At 46.4% G+C, this 16,725-nt stretch overlaps 1 protein-coding gene across 2 annotated transcripts in view; it reads right to left on the minus strand.

The window, feature by feature from the left end:
* LOC139539446 (TSC22 domain family protein 2-like) overlaps positions 1-16,499 on the minus strand; it is a 52,649-nt gene extending 36,150 nt beyond the window's left edge. Inside the window, exon 1 of one of the 2 annotated variants that reach the window (XR_011667946.1) lies at positions 14,156-16,499. Coding sequence is in view for 1 of the 2 variants with exons in the window: in XM_071342410.1 (XP_071198511.1) it covers positions 14,156-15,798 (1,643 nt within the window). In the remaining variant the exon portion in view is untranslated. The remainder of the gene's footprint in view (positions 1-14,155) is intronic. The other variant, XM_071342410.1, reaches the window with a different exon arrangement.
* Between the last annotated feature and the right edge of the window lie 226 nt (positions 16,500-16,725).

Below are 16,725 nucleotides of genomic sequence, written 5' to 3' on the forward strand. Positions count from 1 at the left end.
CCCAGACCATGACGGACCCTCCACCTCGATCCCGCTCCAGAGTACAGGCCTTGGTGTAACGCTCATTCCTTCGACGATGAACGTGAATCCAACCATCACCCCTGGTGAGACAAAACCACGACTCGTCAGTGAAGAGCACTTTTTGCCAGGCTGTCTGGTCCATCGACGGTGGGTTTGTGCCCATAAGTGACGTTGTTGCCGGTGATGTCTAGTGAGGACCTGCCTTACAACAGGCCTACAAGCCCTCAGTCCAGCCTCTCTCAGCCTATTGCGGACAGTCTGAGCACTGATGTGGGGATTGTGCGTTCCTGGTGTTTCTTTTTTTTTGATTTGAGTTGATAATCCTCATGGGAAATTAATATATTGAATTAAGTGCATACACAAAACATAAAAACGTGACAAATATAATTTGAGGTGGGAAAAAAACTACATTTTCAGTTGCCTGCGTGCAAGCAATTGCAGAGAAAAGTTGGTTCTCCACAGCGAATTTGAATGGATTTTAAAAAGGGGAGGGACATTAACTACAGTGTAAAAACAGTTGATACACTGGGTCTACATCTCAAAACAAGAGCAGGGCTGGTCTCTGGAAGTGTACAACTGGACTGCTCTACTGCACGAGGGGGGCCCCCTCAAAAAAGGTCTACTGCACGAGGGGGGCCCCCCCAAAAAAGGTCTACTGCACGAGGCCCCCCCCCGCCCCCCAAAAAAAGGTCTACTGCACGAGCCCCCCCCCCCCCCCCCAAAAAAAAGGTCCACTGCACGAGGGCCCCCCCCCCCCCAAAAAAAAGGTCTACTGCACGAGGGGGCCCCCAACTAAAAAGGTCCTCGAGGGCTCACGCAGCTTAGATTGAAACTGCTGAGTCATCCATCCACTCTCGGAGAAGACTTCCGTGGCCTAGTAGTGGGGACTGAACTCAACTGATTAATGGCTCTTCTCTACAGTGCATTCGGAAGGTATTCAGACCCCTCGACTTTTTCCACATGTTGGTACGTTACAGCCTCATTCTAAAATGGATCAAATTGGGGGTTTACCCCCCTCAATACCCCATAATGACAAAGCAAAAACAGGTTTAATAAATGTTTGCAAATATATTATCAATAAAATAAAAAATGTAATACCACATTTTACATAAGTACTCAGATCCTGTACTCAGTACTTTGTTGAAGCACCTTTGGCAGTGATTATAGCCTGGAGTCTATATATAGCCTATAGCCTTGGGTATGACGCTACAGGCTTGGCACACCTGTATGTTTGGGGAGTTTCTCCCATTCTTCTCTGCAGATCCTCTCAAGCTCTGCCCGAATGGATGGGGAAAATTGCAGCACAACTATTTTCAGGTTTCTCCAGAGATGCTCGATCGGGTTCAAGTCCAGGCTCTGGCCGGGCCGCTCAAGGACATTCAGAGACTTGTCCAGAAGCCACTCCTGCGTTGTCTTGGCTGTGTGCTTAGTATTGTTGTCCTGTTGGAAGGTGAACCTTTGCCCAGGTCGGAGGTCCTGAGCACTCTGGAGCAGGTTGTCATCAAGGATCTCTGTACTTTGCTTTGTTCATCTTTGCCTCGATCCTGACTACTCTCCCTGTCCCTGAAAAACATCCCCACCCCATTCTGCCACCACGCTTCACCATAGGGATGGTGACAGGTTTCCTCCAGACATGACGCTTGGCATTCAGGCCAAAGAGATCAATCAGAACAGAGAATTTTGTTTCTCATGTTGCCAGTCTTTAGGTGCCTTTTGGCAAACTCCAAGTGGGCTTTTGCTGAGGTGTAGCGTCTGTCTGGCCATTCTACCATAAAGGCCTGATTGGTGGAGTGATGCAGAGATGGGAGAATCTTCCCGGAAGGACAACCATCTCCACAGAGGGACTCTGGAGCTCTGTCAGAGCGACCATCGGGTTCTTGTTCACCTCCCTGACCAAGGCCCTTCTCCCCCGACTGCTCAGTTTGGCCAGGCGGCCAGCTCTAGGAGGAGTCTTGGTGGTTCCAAACTTATTCCATTTTAGAATGATGGAGGCCACTGTGTTTTTGGGGACCTTCAATGCTGCAGACATTTTTTGGTACCCTTCCCCAGATCTGGGCTACGACACAATCCTGTCTCGGAGCTCTATGGACAATTCTTTCGAGCTCATGGCTTGGTTTTTGCTCTGACATGCACTGTCAACTGTGGGACCTTATATAGACAGGTGTGTGCCTTTCCAAATCCTGTCCAATCAATTGAATTTACCACAGGTGGACTAAAATCAAGTTGTAGAAACATCAAGGATGATCAAAGGGTCTGAATAGCTATGTAAATAAGGTGTTTTTTTTATTGTTAATACATTTGCAAAAATGTCTACAAACCTGTTTTCGCTTTGTTGTTATGGGGTATTGTGTATAAATTGATGAGGGGGAAAAACCTGTTTAATCCATTTTAGAATAAGGCTGTAACGTAACAAAATGTATAAAAAGGGAAGGGGTATGAATACTTTCCGAATGCACTGTATATATTTTAGCTCATGATAGATTTATTTTTCACCGCGCCTCTGAGTCTCGCTCATAACCCATGTTGTGGAATTACCTCAAGTAAGAGCTGTAAAGAGGCATTTTCGCTTGCAAGTTTCACTTCAACAAATACCTCGGAGAGCAGCTGTGAAGAGGTCACTTGGTAACAACCAGAGTAAGAAACCAAATTACTGATTTTTAAAAACGAGGCAGTCAGACACCCCTAGTGCCCAGAATGAGTTTATTAACGGACGAATGATACCAGACAGAAATGGAGAATAAGTTCTAAGAGAGAAGGGGAGAAAAAGTGAACTCGGAGATATTTAAAACTTGTAAAATAAAGAGATGTTTGTTTTGATGGGCGAGGGAGAAATAACTTGTAGTATTGGTCACCATCTAGTATCTGGATGTCACAGTGACATGACAATTAGCTAACGTAACGACAAGCCGGTGTAAATGACCAGTGTTGTATCAAGGGGCTTCCCACTGAGCAGCTGTATCACGTCGCTGGTGGTAGCTAACGTGGCCAATTTGTTCCATCCCACTTGATTATATTTAGAGTGGGATAGCACCCTACACAAGAAATAGCCTCTCCTGCTTACATCAAACATTATTGGATTAAATATATGCTAAAATGTAGAGACTGCAGTGAAATAATTGCTTTAGGTATGTGTGAGAAGGTTTGGGAATGCTGTCAGGCAGAGGCCACAAAATAACGCTTACTATCTGGGTGACCTATAGCCCAGAGTCCGCATGGGAAACGTGACCAGAAACTTTGTGCATCCCTTTGGCATTGCCTTGTCAGATAATTACAAGAAAACAATTGTATTTAGAGCACTGCTGCACTTGACTGGCAGGTAAAGTCACATTCATCAAAACAGAGTTATTGCAGACACCTACAAGTGAACTGAGAGCAGAAAAGTATTGGTCCTAGGATACAGCCTTGGGGCACACCTGTCCAGGCTAATATTATGTATTGGATCTGGCCCGAACCGTGGGTAATCAAAACAGTACCAAAGAAATACTAGATCTTTATTGTGCTATTCACTGAAGAGCGCACATCATAATGACAACCTTTAAAAAGAGAGTCTTGGCCCCATGATGCCTGCTTGACAGGGGATTTAGAAACGAGCACTTCAGTAAATAGAGAGGCTTTGCACAACAATACCATTTTACAAATGAAAAAAATCAGTGTTCTTAAGGGTTATACCCATTGGCAGCGGTTACCAAATACTTAAAATATTATATAAAGGTGATGAGTGAAACGGTTCTTTTACATAATTTATGTATTGTATTTCAGATTAGGTTAAATAAAGAGAATATTTGAAGTACATTTCTTATTGGGTAACAGTTGTAAAACACAACCTAAACAAAACTAACTTGAATACATTTACCCTGACAGGTCAAATGTGTCAACATGTTACCTGGAAAAAACCTGAGGCGGAGTTAACATATTCAACGTTATTTTTCTCATTTTGGGGGCCTAAACCTCTTTCGAAATGTGTTGTGAACAGAATATGAATGCAGCCACTCATACTCAGGTCACTCAGCTGAGTGAATCCTCTGTAAAACTGGATGATTTCCCCCCTCCCTAAATTCCCCCCCCAAAAAAACATAACCACAAGCCACATACACAAGACACTGTTCTCTTAAGCAGGAAAACATAGAACGATCCTGTACACAGAATGCAATGCAAGTGACTTGAGGCCAGGTGGCCTCCATTGTCTGGTATTCCTCATCCAGCGTAGCGGCCTCCGCCATTCCCTGCGCTACTACTTCCTTGGGAAAATATCCATACAGGATATGAACCAGAGGTAATGTGAGCTCAGTGCACAGAGACGGATGACTGAGGCAGAGTGAGTCAGCTGGATGGGGAGTCAAATAAAACAGTGAGCCCTGCAGAAGTACGGGTAGTCTCATAAGAGCCGATGCATTACGCTCTGGGAGATGTGGAGAGATTGGATGGCTCAAGGACGTGACTCTCAGTAGGGGGCCAGCTGTAACAGCTGTGCTGCTAACCACCAACCATCCCTGCCTCCGTTCTTTAGGGGTCAGGATGTGGAGGAGGGTGAGGTGGGTCACCGTTGGCAGGGCGTGGGCAGGGGGGGGGGGGTCTTCTGACTCAACTGCACACAGTGTTACCAGACAGATGGCTCCCCAGTATCTAGCTAAACGTTAATTCAGTGAAAGGTGGGTGCCAAAAATGTTCCACAGATTAGAAACAGCTCTGTGCCAAAAGGTGATGAATTTCTTGTGCATCTTTGCTGACACTGTCACAATGAGTCAATCCAAGTGAGAAAAACAGCTACTATATAGGCCTACACAGCCTAGCCTACTCAGCTGGAGTACAACAAGTAACTGATAACATTAGCATGGTAACCGGTACAAAAGACACGCCATCTGCTCGATTTCACCAAATCAGGGTCTAGTTCATTGACTCTGCCGGTTAAATAAAGCACAGAATTGGGTCCTGAAGCATGAGCGTGACACACTGAACTCCCTGTGTGTCCCCCCCTCAGGTCTACTCTAGCGTGTCCAGACAATTCCCTTTAAACAGTCAGTCACTCCCCAGTGAATGCCTGGGGTCCAATGAGCAGGCCTGTTGCACAGCAGAGGGCTGATGAGAAGTGTGAGGCAGCCACTGTGCAGCAGAGCAGAGCGCAGGCAAGAGAGCAGAGCGCAGGCAAGAGAGCAGAGCGCAGGCAAGAGAGCAGAGCTCAGGCAAGAGAGCAGAGCTCAGGCAAGAGAGCAGAGCTCAGGCAAGAGAGCAGAGCGCAGGCAAGAGAGCAGAGCGCAGGCAAGAGAGCAGAGCGCAGGCAAGAGAGCAGAGCGCAGGCAAGAGAGCAGAGCGCAGGCAAGAGAGCAGAGCGCAGGCAAGAGAGCAGAGCGCAGGCAAGAGAGCAGAGCGCAGGCAAGAGAGCAGAGCGCAGGTAAGAGAGCAGAGCGCAGGCAAGAGAGCAGAGCGCAGGTAAGAGAGCAGAGCGCAGGCAAGAGAGCAGAGCGCAGGCAAGAGAGCAGAGCGCAGGCAAGAGAGCAGAGCGCAGGCAAGAGAGCAGAGCGCAGGCAAGAGAGCAGAGCGCAGGTAAGAGAGCAGAGCGCAGGTAAGAGAGCAGAGCGCAGGCAAGAGAGCAGAGCGCAGGCAAGAGAGCAGAGCGCAGGCAAGAGAGCAGAGCGCAGGCAAGAGAGCACGGCAATATGACAGACTGGGCTGATACAGCGCATCACAGTTCATTCCTGCCTGTGCCACATACAGTGGCAGCGAACGAACAGGACACCCAGTGAAACGCTTCAGTTAAAAGGCTTTGTGCAGCCAGGCGGCATGTGACACTCCACACATAACTTGTATCCTGAAATCTTTAAAGCTGTGCTTAGACAGCTAATAATGCAGGCCTGGACTGTACATACCATTACTAAATGACTACAGGGCCCAAGAATCCCAGACCTCATCTGCGCTGCAGCTAACATACGAGTGTGACAAGTCACACACACAACCTCCTTTACATACCGTACTCTGTGACAGACCCTTTAGACAACACACTGGATCCCCTGAGCCAACCTTTATGGAAATCAAAGCAACCATAACTTCAGGCTTTAGGTGGCTGTCAACGTTGCATTTCTGAATGAAAGGGACGACGCAGAGAGAGGGATTTGAGAATGAATGCACCATGATTATGTTGTCAGGGTAGGTTTCATGTGGCGTCTTACCGCATCCTTTTTTTAAATTAATCCCTCGTAATGCTCCGAAACTGTAAATTATTTTATTGGACGTGGTCTCCTTCGGTTTTCCACATTCGGGACATGAACCATTGGATCTAGTGCGTAGAGGCAAGACTCAAGGGGCTTAGTATACATTAGTCACCACACCCTTGAAGGCATAGAAGGTAGGTAAGTGGCTCGCAAAGGCCAAGATATGCCACGTTACATAATTTGCGTCAGAGTTGATAAGAACCAACAGTGCATAACATTATCCTAAATCTGTACCATGGAAACTATAACTAAAAGGAGAGTAGGAAAGGAGTGAGGTCACCCAAATTGCTCGGTCACCAAATAACAGGCAGGATTTACACCACTTGGTGAATGACAAAACACACACACGCACTGATTAAATACTAGTCTGTTGTGAAACGGTGTCAGATTAGTGAATTAAAGTGTTACATCTCTACTCCGCCAGTATGAGTCACGTCCGTTGCCCTGCAGAAGCTCAGCACAAGAGGAGGAACAGGAAGTGCACAACGCTGACAAGATGAAACATTAGAAACTAAAGTTTTAAAAAACCGAGGATGTAGTTTGACAAAAAAAAAAGAAGAAAAAAAAGACATCAAAGCAGGAAAGTAAATTCCTTTAAGACCGATCTGAGCAGAGAATAAAATGCACCCAGAATAATTTACATTGCTCATTTAGGAATGTCAGATTTAAAATTGCTGAGAATAACCCTCAGTGCGGCCTCTATATTTTTCACCCTCTGTCTCCACTCAATGTGAACCTAAAAAGCCCCAGAGGGTGGTTCCCCTACACGGTTGATAAAGCCTCCCTCTCCTCTCGAACAAAGACTGTGGTTTTGTATTCATCGCTGCGGTGATTTGACATGCTGTATATTTTCTGTCTCAAGAGTCTAGCAGGTCCCCTGGTCCATAATCAGACACACAGAGAGAGGCAGAGTGGGTTGATCAATATGACAAATGGTGCACGTCCAAAACAGTTCAGAGTGGGATTGATATCATAGCCCAAACCGCCTGACATTCACAAGAAGAGGAACTAACAACAAACTGATCTAGTTGTTCCTCAACTCACACGTACACTCAAAACATCCCTTAATAATCCAAGTGACAGGTTCCTCTGACAACCCAGTCATAGTTGTTGTTCAAGGAGGCCATCCACAATGAGGATACGAGAGGAAACTTTTTTTTTTATCCAAGTGCCAACAAACTTATTTTTAGTGATGGGGGGGGGGGGGAAAGAAACTGCCCGGGGTAAAATAACTGACAGTGATGGGCTCCAGCATGGGGTAGGACAAGGGCCACAGCATAACTCGCGAGGAGATATGAAATATGACGGAGGCCCATTGATTAAAGACTGCCCATCTCTCTACCACACCATGGATGCTTTCATGTCGCACTCACTCAACACTACCTCCGCTCACAGGAGCCCGGCTGTCAAAGCAGGGCGAAACAATTGTCCAGGTGAACTACTCCCGTACATGCATGCAAACTATACATCAAGGAATACAATGTACAGGTTTGCACGCTGACCTTTCCCCTCCAACCACTGTGTTGGTAAGGGTAGGCAGGTGGTAAGGGTAGGCAACAACACATCTGCCATACTGATCCTCAACATAGGGGTCCCTCAGGGGTGCGTGCTTACTCCCCTCCTATACTCCCTGTTCACCCATGACTGCGTGGCCAAGCGCGACTCCAACAGCATCATTAAGTTTGCTGACGGTGGTAGGCCTGATCACCGACATGAGACCTGGCAGAGTGGTGCTAGGACAACAAGCTCTCCCGCAACGTGAGCAAGACAAAGGAGATGATCGTGGACTACAGGAAAAGGAGGGCCGAACATGCCCCCATACACATCGACAAGGCTGTAGTGGAGCGGGTCGAGAGTTTCAAGTTCCTTGGTGTCCACAACACCAATACACTATCATAGTCTAAACACACCAAGACAGTCGTGAAGAGGGCACGACAATGCCATTTCCCCCCTCAGGAGAATGAAAAGATCTGGCATTGGTCCCCAGATCCTCCAAAAGTCCTACAGCCACACCATCGAGAGCCTCCTGACCGGTTGCATCACCGCCTGGTATGGCAACTGCTCGGCATCCGGGGGTACTTGTACTGAGTCAATGTATGGTGTTCCATTGGAGGAAAGGGGAAGAGCCAGAGTACATAGTTAGAAAGGCCAATCAGAGCAGCAGGCCCACTAATCAATATAAGGGTGGGGGTCTCAGCGGTGACACAGAAGGGGCGTGGCTCACATGCACACACTAAAACCAGTCACTTTGTTAAGTAGGGCCACCACAGGGGCACAGGACCCAATGCTGGGTCCTGGAGTGACCACATGACGGCATAAGGCCTGAATGTACCTCAAGTCGGTGTTGCCTAGTTACTGGGTTTTCCTCTTAAGAGTAGCCAAGGTATTTATCTAAAAAAAAAAAAAAAAATCTGTGATAAAAACAGGTTAAATAATTGATTGCCGATGAAGATGTAATCCTAAATTAGGATCCAACTACTACGCCCCACTAACCTCGCAATTGAGAGTCAGGCTGAGGGGAATCTATCCAGGGAGTTATAATTCAGTTGAAGACCATACCATTCTGTTGAATGAAGCCAATTTGTCCCAAGGGCATCGTCACTGGTTTATTTGGCTAAAAAGGACAGCATTGAGCATAGAAGATGCCAACCTTTCCAAACTGAAGACTCAATCGCTCCGCAGTCGTACTGCGTCACCCAGCGTTGTTTTAATAAAGACCAGAACAAACAATGAGACTTGGCCCTGACCTGGTTTCACATAGGAGTTGAAATTGTGTACAGAACAATGTGTCTCTGACTGTAGGAGTAAACATGTCTCTCCCTAGAAGATGCGACGTGATTTGAGAAGTGTTTCTTACGTTTGGATAATTTTGAATTGTCAGGAAGTTTTATATACTTTATCTGAATATTAGCTGATAACATAATAATCTAGAGCCTAGCTGGCTCTGCTAGCCTGCTATCTCCCCTTTAGGATACACACAGGCTAGCCTCCCAGCACACACTCCAAGGTTAACCAAACTTCAGCACAGGAACATAATACACACGTGTTTGTGAGAATCTATAGGAAGCCTCTCGAGAGCCTCCAAAAGTCAATAAACAGTGAGTACAAGTGATCAAGAATCAGTCTGAAATGTGAGGGATTTCAAGGACTGAGAAAATCCCATGTCAACATCAGCCAGGGCAGGCCATGATAGAACTGAGCTAAACAGTTGACAGAGACTCAATCCAGCCATGCCATCTCATTGCTGACTGGAGCACACCCGTCGGCCTGTCCTCTCCACAGACGTCCTGCTTCCCAAATGACACCCTATTCTCTATAGGACTCTGGTCAACAGTAGTGAACAAGGTGTAACTTTAGATGCAGACCTGCTGCCATCATGGCTCCATGGTCAGTTTTATAGGGCTCCACTGATGTCACGGCCAACATCCGAGAACGATTAGAAAATGGGCACGGGCTGTTCCCCGATGACATTACACTGGCAACAACTTGCTCTGTCCATCATTATTCCTCCCTCTCTACCCCCTATTTATGAGGTGTCATGCTAGGAAAAGATCCAGAGAACAAAACACAGGGCTCCATACTCAGAGAGTATTACTTTTAGTGTAATTTATTTAAGAGCCTCAACACAAAAAGGAGAGGGGGGGGGTAAATATGGGGTTCTGTGTGTCTATAACAAAGTGAGTTGTTATCCTGTGTTTTAGTAGGCACTAGGGCTGTCCCCGACAAAAATATAATATAAAATCGACCAATGGACTTCTCTGAATTTTATTTTTCCATATAAGGGAAAAAGACAATCCATGTCTTCGGTGCCCGGGGAACAGTGGGTAAACTGCCTTGCTCAGGGGCAGAACGACAGATTTGTACCATGTCAGCTCGGCGATTCAATCCAGCAACCTTTCGGTTACTGGCCCAACACTCTAACATACTCACACTGTGTGTTTTTATAAAATCAACTATATGTAGACTACGGAGCTTGTCTGATGCTTTAAGCACACTGTGATTAAATAATGACACAAAAACGACTCAAGAGGGAGCCAGAGATCAAGATAGCCTAACCAGAAGAAAAAAACCTGTTCCCGAACCTCCTCTTCCCGCTGCTGCTGGTCTTCACAGATTCTGCCATTAGCTCCCGGAGTTGCTGGTAATAGGCTACACCAGGGGTTGGCAACCTTCTCCATTTGGAGTGCCATTTATCTTACCATTTCTACTGATCTGCATGTTATGGTTTTCATATGCTTATTTAAAATGGAACAGTTTAATTTATAATAAAAGACCTCATATCTCAAAATCATTGAATTGTGATTAATAACTATATTAAAATTACACAAATGTAAAAGTAACTTCTTTACCTCTACCTACATATTACCTCAACTAACTGGTGCCCCCTCACATTGACTCTGCACCGGTACCCCCTGTTGAAGTCGGAAGTTTACATATACTTAGGTTGGAGTTATTAAAACTTGTTTTTTATATCGTGTTAACAAACTATAGTTTTGGCAAGTTGGTTAGGACATCTATTTTGTGCATGACACAAGTAATTTTTCCCAACAATTGTTTACAGACAGATTATTTCACTATCACAATTCCACTGGGTCAGTTTGACTGTGCCTTTAAAGAGCATGGAAAATTTCAGAAAATGATGTCAAGGCTTTAGAAGCTTCCGATAGGCTAATTGACATCATTTGAGTCAATTGGAGGTGTACCTGTGGATGTATTTCAAGGCCTTCCTTCAAACTCAGTGCCTCTTTGCTTGACATCATGGGAAAATCAAAAGAAATCAGCCAAGACCTCAGAAAAAAAAATTGTAGACCTCCACGAGTCTGGTTCATCCTTGGGAGCAATTTCCAAAATGCCTGAAGGTACCACATTCATCTGTACAAACAATAGTATGCAAGTATAAACACCATGGGACCACGCAGCCGTCATACTGCTCAGGAAGGAGACACGTTCTGTCTCCTAGAGATGAACTTACTTTGGTGCGAAAAGTGCAAATCAATCCCAGAACAGCAGCAAAGGACCTTGTAAAGATGCTGAAGGAAACAGGTACAAAAGTATCTATATCCACAGTAAAACGAGTCCTATATCGACATAACCTGAAAGGCCGCTCAGCAAGGAAGAAGCCACTGCTCCAAAACCACCATAAAAAAGCCAGACTACGGTTTGCAACTGCACATGGGGACAAAGACCGTACTTTTTGGAGAAATGTCCTCTGGTCTGATGAAACAAAAATGGAACTGTTTGGCCATAATGGCCATTGTTTTGTTTGAAGGAAAAAGGGGGAGGCTTGCAAGCCGAAGAACACCATCCCAACCGTGAAACACGAGGGGCAGCATCATGTTGTGGGGGTGCTTTGCTGCAGGAGGGACTGGTGCACTTCACAAAATAGATGGCATCATGAGAAGGAAAAGTATGTGGATATATTGAAGAAACATCAAGACATCAGTCAGGAAGTTAAAGCTTGGTTGCAAATGGGTCTTCCAAATGGACAATGACCCCAAGCATACTTCCAAAGTTGTGGCAAAATGGCTTAAGGACAACAAAGTCAAGGTATTGGAGTGGCCATCACAAAGCCCTGACCTCAATCCTATAGAAAATTTGTGGGCAGATCTGAAGAAAAAAAAGCGTGTACGAGCAAGGAGGCCTACAAACCTGACTCAGTTACATCAGCTCTGTCAGGAGGAATGGGCCAAAATTCACCTAACTTATTGTGGGAAGCTTGTGGAAGGCTATCCAAAATGTTTGACCAAAGTTAAACAATTTAAAGGCAATGCTACCAAATACTAATTTAGTGTATGTAAACTTCTGACCCACTGGGAATGTGATGAAAGAAATAAAAGCTGAAATAAATCATTCTCTGTAGTATTATTCTGACATTTCACATTCTTAAAATAAAGTGGTGATCCTAACTGACCTAAAACAGGGACTTTTTACTAGGATTAAATGTCAGGAATTGTGAAAAACTGAGTTTAAATGTATTTGGGTAAGGTGTATGTAAACTCCTGACTCCAACTGTAGCCTCGCTACTGTTATTTTATTGTTGCTCCTTAAATTATTTGTTATACATTTATTTTCTTAAATCTGTATTGTTGGTTAAGGGCTTGTAAGCAAGCATTTCACTGTAAGGTCTACCTACACCTGTTGTATTTCGGGCACATGTGACAAATAAAACTTGATTTCTATTGCCAACTATGTAAAAAATAACCTGTATAAAGCCAACAAATAAAAACATTGCAGCCTGCAGGTAGAAAATATCCTGATAAAAATACAGCTACGCATGGCCTGTGTGCAAGGAACTTCAAACATTGCATAAAATATATATTAGACCCTCAGTTTCAGTGCTCTCCAGACAGACACTGCTGTATTTGCACAAAGGTTAAGTAATAATGAGGTAGGCCTATTTGATGACATTTCCACTGAATCTGAGTGTGACTTTTTTTCAGAAATACTATCAGATCTCCAAATGAGCACATATATAAGCCTACATTTGCATGCAGGCCAGGTAGACTAGGCATACTTCTGTGCGTAATCAGGTGCGAGTCCTTACTCAACATTGACAGGAGCGTTCCAAACAAAACACAATGAATAAATTGATAAGTCGTAAATGGAATGAAATAAACAAAAACTTGTTTCTCACAAGCGTAGCCTAGGTTGTGCACTCCGCAAACAACGTGTCCACTCCGACAATGACAACTTTAAAAAGAATGAGAATAAGAATAAGAATAATAAATAAATAAATCGTTTTATTTTTTTATTTTTTATTTTTATCCCCTTTTCTCCCCAATTTTCGTGGTATCCAATCGCTAGTAATTACTATCTTGTCTCATCGCTACAACTCCCGTACGGGCTCGGGAGAGACGAAGGTCGAAAGTCATGCGTCCTCCGAAGCACAACCCAACCAAGCCGCACTGCTTCTTAACACAGCGCGCCTCCAACCCGGAAGCCAGCCGCACCAATGTGTCGGAGGAAACACCGTGCACCCGCCCCCCTCGGTTAGCGCGCACTGCGCCCGGCCCGCCACAGGAGTCGCTGGAGCGCGATGAGACAAGGATATCCCTACCGGCCAAACCCTCCCTAACCCTCCCTAACCCGGACGACGCTAAGCCAATTGTGCGTCGCCCCACGGACCTCCCGGTCGCGGCCGGCTGCGACAGAGCCTGGGCGCGAACCCAGACTCTGGTGGCGCAGCATAGCACTGCGATGCAGTGCTCTAGACCACTGCGCCACCCGGGAGGCCCAAGAATAATAAATGTAATGCATTAACAGAAATTACAGTAACCAAACGAAGATTAGAAGATTAGAAATTATGGGATATAAGGGCAAATGCACTACTGGTGATACTGGTGTGCAATTCCTACGGTCTCGACTAAATGTAATACAAAAAAAAAAATAAAAAAAAATAAAATCAACTAGTCTACTAAAACGGGATCAGCCCTAGTAGGCACTAATGAAACACATTAAAAAGGATTCCTTCCTCCATGCCAGTTCTCTCTGGCGCAGTTCTCCCCCCTGCCACCTTGTCCCCCCCTGCCACCTTGCCCTTCCGCCCCCAAACTCCACATTTACCTTCTGAACACAACCGCAAGAGATGTTTTTACATACAAGTAAACATTTCCAGGAATAGCATACCTCACACTAGCCTTGGCAAGAGGAAGCCTTCACTACACAACATTGAGTATGACCGCACTGCTGCAGAATGCCACGGGAATGTATAACATGATGGCAGTCTTCCAGAAACAGCCCTCAGTCCCTCAGCGCTACTCAGTTTTCTAACACTTGAGTTTTGTTTACATCTTAACATGATGCCCATTGACACCACATTGAGAGTGAATGGATAAACACCTTGTCTGGACATTACATTACACAGATAAGGTTTGAACATTGAGCTAGGCCCTCCAACATTTGAAGTGAATTTAAAACAAATCTCTTACCCATCCTCATCTCCATCCATGGGAATGGCTATCCCGAACAGGCTGTTGACGGTGGGAGTGGCCAGCTGCAAGCTCTCAGGGATGAAAGACCTCATGACATCTTTTCCTGGGGTTGTATTGGGCTGAGGTAGGGTGTCCGACCTCCTGCGGCTGTCGTCCCCCTGGCTGGCCGTGGGAAGACCCTGCCCGACTGCTCCAGCTGTGGCCTCACCGTGAGCTACCTGGGCCAGGGGGAGTCCTCCTGGGTCAGGGGCCTGGCTTGGCATGCCTGGGGGGGTGTTGGTGGCACTGGGCACTGTGGCAGGCACATTCTGGACAACGGAGGCCCTGCCCACTCCTCCTGAAGGCTGAGGATGACTCACCGGCTGCTGTAGGGCAGGAGACAAAACGGCCCCGCTGGCTACCTGCAGCAACAGCCCCTGGGTCGATGCTAATGGCCCGCCGTGCAAAGACCCAGACAGCTCCCCAGCCTGAGGGGTGTTGACAGACGAGGGGCCGTGGCTCGACAGAGGCCCCACAGAGAGGGAGGCCATGGGGTGGGTTTGAGGGCTGGAGCCCTGAGGCTGTAGAGGGGCTAAGTGCTGCTGTCGATAGTCCAGCTGACTGGGGTGCATTCCAGAGGGATGAGCGGAGTAGGCAAACTGCTGGGCCTGCGTGGCAAGAGGCACAAGGGGGGATTTTTGCAGCATGCCACCTTGGGGCACGCCGTTGTGGCCAATAGGGTGAAGCATTTGGGGGACATCGGGCTGCACGTTGACCTGTGCCTGGGATACCGTCGCTGAGTACCCTGTGGGCTGTAAGGCATTCGCCCCGCTCCCTGTCTGGGGCTCTAGGCTGTAGCCTTGCTGCTGAAGCTCCGGAGGGTGGCCATGGTGGAAAGTGTAGTAGCCACTATCACCTGTGGACTCCTGAGCCTGTGTGGAGAGAGTACTAGGAGCAACCACATTGCTTCCTGTGGTCCCTAGCCCACTGTCTGCATTGTGGTCAATGGTGACAGCGTGTTTTATGCTATCCACAGTCCTGCTCATGCTAGAGCCCTCAGAATCTCTCTCATAGAACTCAATACATGTCCATCTGCCCCGTCTGAAGGGCTCTCCTGTACTGTGGTCAAGTTTTATGACCCTGAAACGTGAACTACAGCTTGTCGTCGTTGTAGAGCTAGGCGCCGCGGGGGGCATCTGAGATACACTTGGGGAAACATTCGCAGCATGGCCAGCGTTGACTGTTGTCGGCTGCTGGGTGGCCGAGGTTGGAATGGAGGGCTGACTCGCAGCTGGTACAGGAACACTGCCCCCTAAAAAGTGTGGGTTGACATGGCTCAGGCCTGTACTTCTAAGAGCATGGCCCCCATTAATAGGACCTGTTGCAGCCATTGGCTGCCCCTCTTGAAGTAAATGTAAGGCCATGACAGCTGCCTCCGCTTCCCCTGCATTGTTTAAAGTCTCCTCGGATGAACTTCGATCACATACTCCCGGATCGGCCAGGGACACGTCGAATATTTTGGATGACACATCCTCGGTCCTGGATTCGTCCGGGTCGTCCAGACTCTCGGTGTCATCCGTGATGCTACTGGCCGCCACCTGAGCCTGTGTCACACTCGTGATCTGAAAACAACTCTTCTTCTTTGCTGGCATTTTTGACATGTTGAATATCTTTGCTAGTCACTCAAGTGACTGTCTATTTCCTTGATAAGTGTTTCGTCTGAGCTCAATAAGTGATAGCTTTTAACGAGCTAGCTAAAGAATTCACAGATTATAGCAGGCAAATATGCGACATATTCCTTGCTCCCCTCTCCTGTTGCAGATTGTCTGTAAAAAAAAGAACCAGCCCCCCGCCCGAAATCGGACAGGGTAACGTTAGCTAGTCTCTGTGACAAGTATACCGATATCACCACCTCCTCTCCTCCAGTTCTTCCAAACCTGGCCTCCTGCGTGCGTTATTGTACCGGCCCCGGAGTTGCAAGCAGCCCCCTGTTGCAGTTACCGCTCACCAGCTGCTACCAACACTTTAGTCTGAGGCGGGCTCCGTTCACCACTCTCCCTTTTAGCTGGCTAGCTAATGTAGCTAAAAGCTAACCAAATAATAGCTATCGGTGTCGTTAGTTCGATCCTTACCTATAAACAAGCCTGTACGACATCATGTAAACAAGTCCATATCCCCTTCCAAATCTTCACATAGAATCTATATCCTCCGATAGACAGAAATTCCTGAATTTAAGAAAGTTTATCTTCCTCGTCCTCTGGTTCTCTCACTATTTAGAGCTGCTGCTATGACACAAACCTACTTACTAGCAGCAAGCTAACTGCCGCTCTGCTCTTCCTTTTACCACTCGACAAGATGGCAAAAAAAAAACGAACAGCACTCTGGGAGGTTTGCGCATTGACTTACGTAAATCATTGGAGAATTCGAATGGGATACGCTGATTTGCTTTTTATATCGTAAAAAATTCATGGGGGGAAAAGTGCTTTTTTGTCTTCATTTACGTTTAGGGTTAGGCATAATGTTAGAAGTGTGGTTAAAGGTTAGGTTTAAAATCAGACTTTAGGAAAATATATTGTAGAAATCGGTGG

Source organism: Salvelinus alpinus, chromosome 15, assembly GCF_045679555.1.
Source record: "Salvelinus alpinus chromosome 15, SLU_Salpinus.1, whole genome shotgun sequence".
Lineage (NCBI taxonomy): Eukaryota > Metazoa > Chordata > Actinopteri > Salmoniformes > Salmonidae > Salvelinus > Salvelinus alpinus.